Consider the following 11,370-nt stretch of genomic DNA (forward strand, 5'->3'; position numbering starts at 1 on the left):
ACAACCATCCCTTTAGCTACAAATGTTCTCCTCCATTGGTGTTTTTAACTTTGGAATTTACAACCTCCCTCATCTATCAATTACAAAATTAAAAATATCAATCAAGGAGAACATTTGTAGCCCAGGGTTGGAATGAGGACTTTCACTTCAACTCCTCACATTTAAAACTCCCACTTGCCCCCTCAAACTCCCTCCCCCAAAATGACTAAAAATAACACTGCAAGTATTTTCAAACTGAATTTCAACATAACCTCCTTCTAATCCATTCCAGAGGATGCAAAGGCAAGGCCACCCTCTAATAATAATAATAATAATAATAATAATAATAATAATAATAATAATAATAATAATAATAATAGATAAGAAAGACAAAAAAGTCTGGATAGTGGACGTGACAGTGTCTGGAGATAGCAGAATAGACGAAAAAGAACTGGAGAAGATAACAAAATACAAAGACCTACAAATAGAAATAGAAAGACTGTGGCAAAGGCAAGCAAGGGTGGTACCAACAGTCATAGGCGCCTTGGGTGCAATCCCAAAATAACTGGAGCACCACTTGAACACCATTATCGGCATTGACAAACTCGCCATTAGTCAATTGCAAAAGGCGGCCTTACTAGGAACTGCTTCCATCCTGAGACGATATCTGTAATACCATCAAACACCCACATCTGCCTATCCCAGGTCCTGGGTAAGGACTGGATAGGTAGACAAAAATGCCAAATCCAGTCTGAACATCTGGCTGACTGTGCGATGATCCATAATAATAATAATAATAATAATAATAATAATAATAATAATAATAATGAAGTTGGAAGGGACCTTGGAGGTCATCTAGTCCAACCCCCTGCTCAGGCAGGAAACCCTATACCATTTCAGACAAATGGCTGTCCAGTCTCTTCTTAAAAACTTCCAGTGTTGGAGCATTCGCAGCTTCTGGAGGCAGGTTGTTCCACTGGTTAATTGTTCTAACTGTCAGAAAGTTTCTCCTTAGTTCTAGGTTGCTTCTCTCCTGGAAGAAGTCGCCTTCATTGGGAAAAGGCGCTCCTGAAGGCTCTTTGCAAGCAGAAACCGAAAATAGAAAGAAAAGCCCAAATTCTCCCTCCAGTTTCCTTGGAAGCGCGGATCGCTTTTTTTTCTTTTCTATCCCCTCCCTCCCTCCCTCCCTCCTTCCTCCCCTCCCCGAGGCTGCTTTTCCTTTTTCCTTTTTTTTTTTTTTAAAATAAGGTCTCCGCTTTGGCCCCGCCCCTTCTCGGGCTCGGCTGGGGCTTTCCCGTTCCAAGAAGTCTGACCTCATCGGGGGCTCCGCCAATCAGGAAGCGGCAGCCGGCCCAGCAGGGGGAATTCCGAGGACCCTGGGCTCCTTTCGGGACCCAAAAGGACTTTTTCTTTTCTTTTTCTTTTCTTTTTCTTCTTTTAAAAAAAAGGGAAGCGAAGAAGAAGAAGAAGAAGAAGAAGAAGAAAAAAAAAAACCCTTTAACGATCTTCGGGGCTGCGGGGATTGTGGGCTCCGCCGGGGCAATGAACAGCCTGGGACGGAGCCGGCGGCCGCAGCCGCTGCCGGAGCGAAAGCAGCCGGAGCCGGGGATGCTGCCTGCTTCTCTAGGTAGGCGGGGGGCCGGGAGAGAAAGTGGCCGGGCTGCGGGGGTGGCCGGAGCTGAGCTTAGAGGCCACGCTGGCTCCTCCGGGCCGGGAAGAGGCAGCCGGGCCTGGGCAACGGGCGAGGGTCCCTCTCTCCCCCCTCCCCGCCCCACTCGTGCTTTTCTTTTCCTGCCTCGGAAAATGCAAGCCATTCCCAAAACAACTGCAGTCCTCGACTTACAACGCTTCATTTAGCGACCGCTCAAAGGGACAACAGCACTGGAAGAAGTGACTCCTGTTTTTCTTGCTTAACGACCGTTGCAGCGTCCCCCCCCCCAGACAGGTAGGGTTGCCAGGTGTCCACTATTTGAGTGGACAGTCCACTTTTTTCACATTATGTTCACTATTTTTTTTCACATAAATAGTGAAAAAGCTTTTGAATAAAAATAGTGGACATTTTTTTTATTCAAAAGCTTTATGATGAAATGGTACGTAATCTAAAGCTGCACAGTCTACTTTTTTTACTACTTAACCCCCCCCCCCCGCTTGTCCGCTATTTTTGGGAAGCAGACCTGGCAACCCTACAGACAGGTGGTCAAAACTTCAGAGGCTTGGCCACTGCTTCGTATTTACGACGGTTGCAGCGTCCCGGGGGGGGTCGTGCGATCCCCTTTTGCGCCCTTCTGACAAGCGAAGTCAAGGAAGGTGGGGGAGACGGGTTCACTTAACAACGGAGTCACTAGCTCAAACCGTGGTAGTGATCCGCTTAAGAGCAGTGGGCAGACAGCTGCAAGGTTATTAGTAGGGCAATATTGGAAGAAGGATTGCTTGCCTACCATAGAAGAATGGACGCTTAAAGTGTCAAATTTAGCAGAAATGGCTAAGATTTCTGCCTATTTGAAGGATCACTCACAAGAAAGATACATTTCGGTTTGGAGAAGATGGATAGATTATATTCAGAATAAATATGGGACTAAAAAGTTCCATTTAGCTTACGAGTAAATTTGAGAGTATTATTAGTATGAATAGTTTATTATAGTGAAATTTTTATCAGTTGTAATTATATGATGTTATTATTATTTTTAGTATTAGTATTGTTTAACAATATTCTATTGTTTAATAATTAGGATACTAATTTGTTTATGTTTTAATTATTATTATTATTATATTTATGTTAAAGGGGAGTTAAAGCGCATTGTGGACTTGGTTATTTATATAGTTGGTTAATGTTAGTTCGATTATGATTATTATATTTGTAACCCTGTATTCAGCTCTGGGAAGTGGGGGAGGGAGAGGGAGGTTTAGGGTTGGTTGGTTTTGGGGTTTATATTGTAACTTTTATAAAACTTTTCAATTAAAAAAAAAGCGGCGGACAGGAAAGTTGTGAGAGGGGGCAAAACTCACGTAAGAAACTTTCTCTCCCTTAGCAACGTAAATTTTGGGCTCAGTTGGCGGTCGTACGTTGAGGACCACCTGTAATCAGTGGGAGGGCGTGCCTCCAGAAGTTGTGGGGTGGTGCAACCCTGGAGGTTTTTAAGAGGACAAATTGGACAACCACTTGTCTGCAAGGGTGGAGGGTTTGCTGCTTGAGCAGGGGGTTGGACTAGAAGACCTCCGAGGTCCCTTCCAGCTCTGTTGTTCTATGTTCTAATTTCCAAGAATTGCCTTCTTTCCTCGGCTGGGTTTTGCAGAGGAGTGTTGTCACAGGAGAAGGGGCTTCTTAGGCGGCCCTCCCACCCTCATCCCGTCATTTGGAAATAAATTGTTGCAAAAGAAAATTGGGCTATTTTTCTAGCTTCACTTTCCACCTGTGTTTGCTTGTGAACGAGGAATATTAACGTTTGCCGGTATTCAGTGGTAGCCTCTTCTTCTGGGTGGGCTATATAAAATGAGAGCCACCCCCCCTACTAGCACTGAAGATGTTGCCTAGTTTGGTAATGAAATATCTGCAAGAAAGCTACCAAGCTTGTAGAGCATCGAGGAACCTCACAGTCCTCCCCCTCCTCCTCTTCCTCCTCCTCCTCTTCCTCTCCACAAACCTCCTCCCTTCTAGCACTGATGACATTACTTAGTTTGGTAAAGAAACATCTACAAGAAAATAACCAAGCTTAGGGAGCACCAAGGACCTTACAGTTCTCCTCCTCCTCCTCCTCCTCCCCACAAACCCCACTCCCTTCTAGCACTGATCATGTTACCTAGTTGGGTCATGAAACGTCTTCCATAAATCCCCCCAGCTCAGAGGGCCCAAAGGGCCCCACAGTCCTTCTATTCCTCCTCCTCCTCTCCACAAACCTCCACCCTTCTAGCACTGATGACATTACTTAGTTTGGTAAAGAAACATCTACAAGAAAATAACCAAGCTTAGGGAGCACCAAGGAACTTACAGTTCTCCTCCTCCTCCTCCTCCTCCTCCTCCTCCTCCTCCTCCTCCTACCCACAAACCCCACTCCCTTCTAGCACTGATCATGTTACCTAGTTGGGTAATGAAAGGTCCACAAAGAAATCAACTACGCGCAGAAAGCACCAAGGACCTCACACTCCTCCCTCTCTCCCTCCCTCCCTCCCTTCTTCTCCTCTATGCTGCAAATCCCATTCCATCCTAGCACTGATGATGTTGCCAAGTTTGGTGATGAAAGGTCTGCAAGAGAACAACCAAGCACAGAGAACACGCAGGGCCCCATAGGGCTTGCTTTCTTTACTGAATTTCTCATTTTACAATATCTTCGGACTGTCTTGATCCAAAGACTCTGAGTGATGTACAACCGTGTGTGTGTGTGTGTGTGTGTGTGTGTGTGTGTGTCAGGGAGAGGGAGAGAGGTTACAAAAGTGGGATATCAATTACAAAATCGTGGCGTCTTTGGTGCTCTCTGAGCTTGGTTGTTTTCTTGCAGAGAGCATCAAGGACCCTACCAGTTCCACTCCTTAGGCTACAAATATTCTCCTGTATTGGTTAAATTACATCATTTATTGAATCCTTCTACCTTGCTGATGCCATTCTCTTTTTCTTCCTGTGACAAATGGGTTACAGGTTGGAAGAAAGACTCTGGAATTGGTTTTCCTTCTATCCGGATCCAGAAAACGGCGTGTGGTTTTAGGCACCTGTTTCTTGCTATTTTTATATATTGTTTATTTGTATTGTGTTTAACTGGAATTGTGGTTGTAAGCCCTGAGAGAGTTGCCGGAGTGGACAATCTATGCAAATAATAAAAGATGCATGAATTTGGGGATCTGGGTTGGCTCCAACTCCAGCTAATGGGCTTTTTATGAGTTTTAATGAAAAAGCAACTTATATCCTCATCAAAGTCATTCGCTCCACCTCAAATACAGACTAAGGCTGAGTTCACAAAATACAGAAGGCTAAAATGTGTTTTCGTGTATCACTAAGACTCCTCAACTTACGACCACAATTTGAAAACAGAATTTCCGTTCCTGAGCAAGGCAGCGGTCGAGTGAATTTTGCCCCATTTTACAACTTTTCTTGCCACCGTTATTAAATGAATCATTGCAGTTGTTAAGCTAGTAACACGGTTGTTAAGTGAATCTGGCTTCTCCATGGATAGCGACCACATAACACACTGACAAATGTCCTCCTCTCAGCTTCAATACATGACATCAATAACTGGATCCTACCGTGATCTGATTGGCTCATTGCCAAAACAAGAGGACACCCAACTGGCTCTCTAAATGCTCATTGGCTACCATCAGATGAAGGAAAGCTACCTGAGATCAACCTAAGCAAGTTGTGCTTCCATTTTCTGGCTATTTGGCTGTAACTTTTCATAGAATACAGTACAGATAATTGAACAAACGATGTTGCATTACGTTCTTGATTAAATTATCTTTCCACTGATATATAATTTTATGGTACTACTCCCCCCCAAAAAAGTGGTGTTATTAGCCATCCAACCTCAAAAATACACTTTTCCCAAAAGATGTCCACAATTTTGGCCACTACTGTAACCAAAGGTGAGCTTCTCATTTAATTTACGCCTGATTTATGAGGGGGAATCCAGACTGCAGGATCAAATTGTGAGGACAAGGATGAACGCCTGCAAGCATCTTGCTCTGTTTTATTCTTATTTTTTCATATATATATTTTTACAGGCCCCCTGCTTGCAGCTTCCGGCTTATCCACGATGCATCAGACTGGAGAAACTTCTGGTAAGGATTTTCAGCATCTTGCTTTAAAAGGCAGTCCTCGGGTTACGACCGCAATTGAGCCCCAGATTTCTGTTAAGTGAGACATTTTTTTGAACGTGAGTTTTGCCCCCATTTTACAACCTTGCTTGCCACAGTTGTTCACTGCAGTCGTTAAGTGAGGAACACGGTTGTTAAATGAATCTGGCTTCCCCTGCTGACTTTGCGGGTCAGAAAGTCGCAAAGGAGGATTGCGTGACCCCCGGCACACTGCGTCCGTCCTAAATATGAGTCAGTTGCCGAGCGCCTGAATTTTGATCACCTGGCTGTGTGGTCGCTGTGAAGGTCGTAGCTATGAAAAACGGTCATAAGTCACGTTTTTTCAGATTGGTCACTAAATGAACTCTTGTAAGTTGAGGACCAACCGTATTCAAATCTTGTCAACGGCCGAGCTAAATGAGAAGCTGATGTGGGTGCTTGCAAACACGAGGAATAGATAGTACCTCGTATAATAATTTTCTCCCTTTTTCTTTTGCAGATGAACTAGGTAAGCACCTGGGGGGGTTAAAAAGGGATGCTGCCAAGGACAGGTAAGGAGATTATTCTTGACCGAACTGAGTTATTAGTTTGAGGCTTGAAGCTCCCCTTTTTCTCTCTGCTTTTATTCTGCATCTCCATGGAAGGGCTGGGTGGGTGAGGTCATCCATCTGAACAGGAAGAACCAGAATAGCCATCAACTGATCAACTGTAGGACCCCTTAAATTGTGGGATCCTTGGTGCTCTCTGAGCTTGGTGGTGTTCTTCCAGATGTTTCGTGACCAAACTCTGTAACATCATCAATGCTAGGTGATGATGCTAGCACTGATGATGTTACCTAGTTGGGTCAAGAAAACCACCAAGCTCAGAGAGCACCATGGAGACCACAGTCATCATCGTCGTCGTCCTCCTTTCTAGCACTGATGATGTTACCTAGTTGGGTCATGAAACATCTGCAAGCTCAGATAGCACCAAAGGACCCCACAATTCAGGAAAAGCTGGTTAAACAAGCTATGGGTGCTGGATGTGGTCTCCACTAAACCATCCTATGGGGTTTTATTTTGCTTGCTCAGCCAGTTATCTGAACCTGATAAGTTGTGGTTTGCAAGCCACGATTTATGGGGAGTCAGCTAATTTGCAGCTCCGCCAACAAAGCAGAGCGTGGACGAACAAGTTGGTCCCAACTGCTGGCCCAGCCTTTCTCTTCTCTTCCTCTTCCTCTTCTTCCTCTTCTTTTTCTAGCAATCATAGATGAGCTGATTAAAGAAGATGGTTTTGATGAGGAGCCAGGATCTGCCCGGGCCTGTCTGAACGGGCCAGTCAAGCTAATTCCCAGAAGCACCAACTTCACCCCCCCAGGCGAGATGCAGAGAGCCGGAGGGATGAGCCTCTTGCAGAATGGGCTGGAGCCTTTCGGGGTCCCAGGCCCCCCCGCCCCGAGTTCCCCCCGAGATTCCTTCCCCTCCCAGCTGTCCCAGAGCCTCAATAACTTGTCCTTGCGGTCCCAGCTGATCTCAAGGGGGATGCCCCCCCTGCCCCCTTCCCCCAGCCAGGACTTGGATGCTCCTTGGCCAGATCCCGGTCCTTCGGGGGGCCCCACGGGGGGCCCAGAGCCCCTGGAAGACGCCATGCGGGACCCCCCCGAGCTGGTGATCATCGAGCAACCGAAGCAGCGAGGGATGCGCTTCCGGTACCAGTGTGAAGGACGGTCCGCCGGGAGCATTCTGGGCGAAGGGAGCAGCGAGACGAACAAAACGCTGCCCACCATTGAGGTGAGCGGCCTGGGGAGGGGGTGGAGTTAAAGGGCAAGCTCCGCCCAGGGGGGGAGGGGCTTAGAATGGAGAAGCCATTCTGAATCCAGGTGTGCCCTCCAGGTGTTGGGATAAGGTGGATTGCAAGTTGACTGGGGGCGTCTGCTTTTCTTCTTGGGACTGATGGATAAACAGAAAACAACCACAAAAAAGCTGTTTTTTATAAACTACCGTATTTTCCCCCCAAATGAGACCCAGCTGGAAAAAAAGCCCTAGCATGATTTTTTTTCAGGATGCTCGTAATATAAGCCCTACCCCAAAAATAAGCCCCAGCTGAAATTGTCAGCGGTTTACAGAGTCAGCCTGTTGCCCCCCAACAATCTGGGTCCTCATTTTACTGGCCTCGGAAGGATGGAAGGCTGAGTCAACCTTGAGCCGGTCAGGATCGAACACCAGGCTATGGGCAGAGTTTGCCTGCAATACTGTATTCTAACCACTTCACCACCAAGGAAGGAAGGAAGGAAGGAAGGAAGGAAAAGCAATAGCACTTAGACTTATACACTGCTTCACAATGCTTTACAGCCCTCTTTAAGCAGTTTACAGAGTCAGCATATTTGCTCCCAACAATCTGGGTCCTCATTTTACCAACCTGGGAAGGGTGGAAGGCTGAGTCAACCTTGAGCCAGTCAGGATCGAACGCCAGGCTATGGGCAGAGTTTGCCTGCAATACTGTATTCTAAGCACTTCACCATCACATAGGAAGGAAGGAAGGAAGGAAGGAAGGAAGGAAGGAAGGAAGGAAGGAAGGAAGGAAGGAAGGAAGGAAAAGCAATAGCACTTAAGACTTGTATACCGCTTCACAGTGCTTTACAGCCCTCTCTAAGTGGTTTACAGAGTCAGCATATTTGCTCCCAACAATCTGGGTCCTCATTTTACCAACCTGGGAAGGTTGGAAGGCTGAGTCAAACTTGAGCCGGTCAAGATCGAACTGTAGGCAGAGTTAGCCTGCCATGCTGCAATCTAACCATTGCGCCACCACGGATAGCCTTGAACTTTTCTCGGGGGTGGCATCTGACACACCAGGTTGTTTCTCCAGCTGCAGAACTTTGAGGGCATCCCGGAAGTGAAAGTGACCGCTTGCTTGGTCTGGAAGGACTGGCCTTATCGGATCCACCCCCACAGCCTGGTAGGCAAGGACTGCAACAACGGGCTGTGCGAAGTGATCCTGAAGCCTCGAATCAATGCCAGGCACAGGTATGGCCCTGTCTTTGGGGTGGAGCATTTGGACTTTTGAAACGATGATGGCCATTGATTTGGGGGCCTTCACACCATTGAGGTATACCCAATGGTGTACCCCCGGCCATACCCAAATCCGGCAACCGTCTGTCAACGCTGCAAATACTGTATATTCTTGCTTTGACAATATGCAGCACTGTCTGGTATTTTTATAGTTAAACCAGGCAACAGGGAAAAAGGGAGAATAAGGATAGCCCGGGAAAAAGAAACCGGAAGTAAATCACATCTTCCAAGTTGATTGGAAGATGTGAACCATGACCCCAAAATAAGGGAGTGGGAAATGCTTAGAATGTATATGCGTAAGGGAAGAGAAGCCAGACCTAAGCATTTCCACCATGCTGTACTGACGTCTCTGTAACCTTAATAAATGCTTTTAGGAAAAAATATGCCTGAAAGTCCTTTTAAGTGTTTCGTTAATCAGACACATGACACCGTCCTTCCTATGTTTTTAGTCGCCATGCCTTTAATCATCTTCGTTGCTCTTCTTTGTACTTTTTCCAAAGATGTTGAGACTTTGGAAAAAGTGCAGAGAAGCGCAACTAAGATGATTAAAGGCCTGAAGACTAACAACATATAAAGGACGGTTGCCGGATTTGGGTATGGCCAGTCTAGAGAAAAGAAGGACTAGGGGGATGACATGATAGCAGCATTCCATTATTTGAGAGGCTACCATAAGGAGGAGGGGGTCAAGCTATTCTCCAAAGCCCCTGAAGGCAGGACAAGAAGCAACGGATGGAAACTCATCTAGGAGAGAAGCAACCTGGAATTAAGGAGGAATGTCCATCTGTTACTTCTTGTCCTGCCTTCAGTGCTTGACTCCCTCTTCTTTGTGGCAGCCCCTCAGATATTGGAACACTGCTATATCTCACTTAACAGTGGAAAGTTTGGATTCAATTGTCGTAATTCAAGAACTTACAAAAGGATTTTTGTAAGTTCCTTCCTTTCATCGTGGACTTTCTCTTTTCTCATATCCTGGACATAAACTGTTTCAACGTCTCCTCCCAGGATGCTGCTATATAGGGCAATTGCATGCCAAAATAACAACACTCAAAGAAAATTATTCCCCCCCCCCCGTGCCATCACTCTGCTAAACACCTAACACAGCACAATCTTAGGCCCAAAGATATTTACCCATGTACAGGTAGTAGGGCTGCATGGCTGTTGTCCCCCTCCTTTTCGCATCTTATCCATCTTCTCATCTTTTTCATCTTCTCATCTTTCCTACCACCATCTCCTGTTGGCATCTTACGGTTTATCGCTTGTTGTTTGTATCTTAACGATTTATGGTGTTATCTTATGATTTACGATCGATGACTTATCGCTTGCTTGTATGCACCCTGGGATACTGTGCACCAGAGGCCAATTCCTTTGCGTCCAATCACACTTGGCCAATAAAGAAGATTCTGATATTCTAATCTAACATTCCAACTGTCCTCTGCTTTGATAGCTTTAACAACCTCGGGATCCAGTGTGTGAAGAAGAAAGACATAGAGGAAGCCATCGAGAAAAAGCTACAACTTGGAATTGACCCTTTCAAAGGTGAGGAGAAGAACTCTCTCTCTGGCCCAAAATAAGCCTTGACAAGCGAAGGGGGAGAAAGCAATGAAGTTGGTTTCTCATGCAGTGAGTCCTCAACTTATGACCGGTTGCTTAGCATCTGTTCCAAGTTATGACCTACCCAAAAAAAGGGGAAGTCCCTCTTTGAGGGAAGTGAATGGTACAGAAATGTGGAAATAAATAAACACATACATATTCCTTTCCCTGGTCTCAAATAATGTCACTATGCACGCGCACACACACATACACACAGTACACAACCCAGACTCAGTTGTTTTACACAGGCATCTCAGCAGTGGTAGTTCCAAGCTGGATCCTTAATTCACCACAATAACAAATTTCTTGATTTCGCCTAGGACAGGGGTAGGCAACCTTGGCTCTTTTATGACTCGTGGACTTCAACTCCCAGAATTCCTGAGCCAGCCTGGGGGAAACCTTTGGCCCCTTCATGACTCATGGACTTCAACTCCCAGAATTCCTGAGCCAGCATGAGGGAAACTTTGGCCCCTTCATGACTCGTGGACTTCAACTCCCAGAATTCCTCAGCCAGCCACCCTGAGGGGAAAGGGAGAGGTTTCCATGCTGAGCCATGTTGGCTCAGGAATTCTGGGAGTTGAAGTCCACGAGTCATAAAAGAGCCAAGGTTGCCTACCCCTGGCTAGGATGTGCTGAATGAATCCCAGGTTAAAAACCACTGTCCTGGGGGCTGGTTTTGTTTTTTCTGTATGCATGCTATGTACGAGTATTCTGCTGTGTGCTATGCTTGGTCCACCTATCCTCTCTTGCTCTTTCTGTGTAGCTGGTTCACTGAAGAATCATCAAGAGGTAGACATGAACGTGGTCCGGATCTGTTTCCAGGCCTCTTATCAGGACTCCATGGGGAAAACATGGCATCTGAATCCTGTCCTCTCGGAAGCCATCTTCGACAAAAGTAGGTAGAGTTTAAAGAGGAGGAAGTGGCCAAGGTTGATTTCAGGGGAAAAAGGAAGGAAGGAAGGAAGGAAGGAAGGAA

At 46.1% G+C, this 11,370-nt stretch overlaps 1 protein-coding gene across 1 annotated transcript in view; it reads left to right on the plus strand.

Moving 5' to 3' along the window:
• Positions 1 to 7,223: 7,223 nt before the first annotated feature.
• RELB (RELB proto-oncogene, NF-kB subunit) overlaps positions 7,224 to 11,370 on the plus strand; it is a 9,720-nt gene continuing 5,573 nt past the window's right edge. The window contains exons 1-4 of the mRNA XM_029286041.1: positions 7,224 to 7,526; positions 8,602 to 8,759; positions 10,249 to 10,340; positions 11,158 to 11,289. Of these exons, the coding sequence (XP_029141874.1) occupies positions 7,278 to 7,526; positions 8,602 to 8,759; positions 10,249 to 10,340; positions 11,158 to 11,289 (631 nt within the window). The 5' untranslated portion in view covers positions 7,224 to 7,277. The remainder of the gene's footprint in view (positions 7,527 to 8,601; positions 8,760 to 10,248; positions 10,341 to 11,157; positions 11,290 to 11,370) is intronic.

Source organism: Protobothrops mucrosquamatus, unplaced genomic scaffold, assembly GCF_001527695.2.
Source record: "Protobothrops mucrosquamatus isolate PMUCROS unplaced genomic scaffold, P.Mucros_1.0 scaffold2775, whole genome shotgun sequence".
In the NCBI taxonomy this organism is placed as follows: Eukaryota; Metazoa; Chordata; class Lepidosauria; order Squamata; family Viperidae; genus Protobothrops; species Protobothrops mucrosquamatus.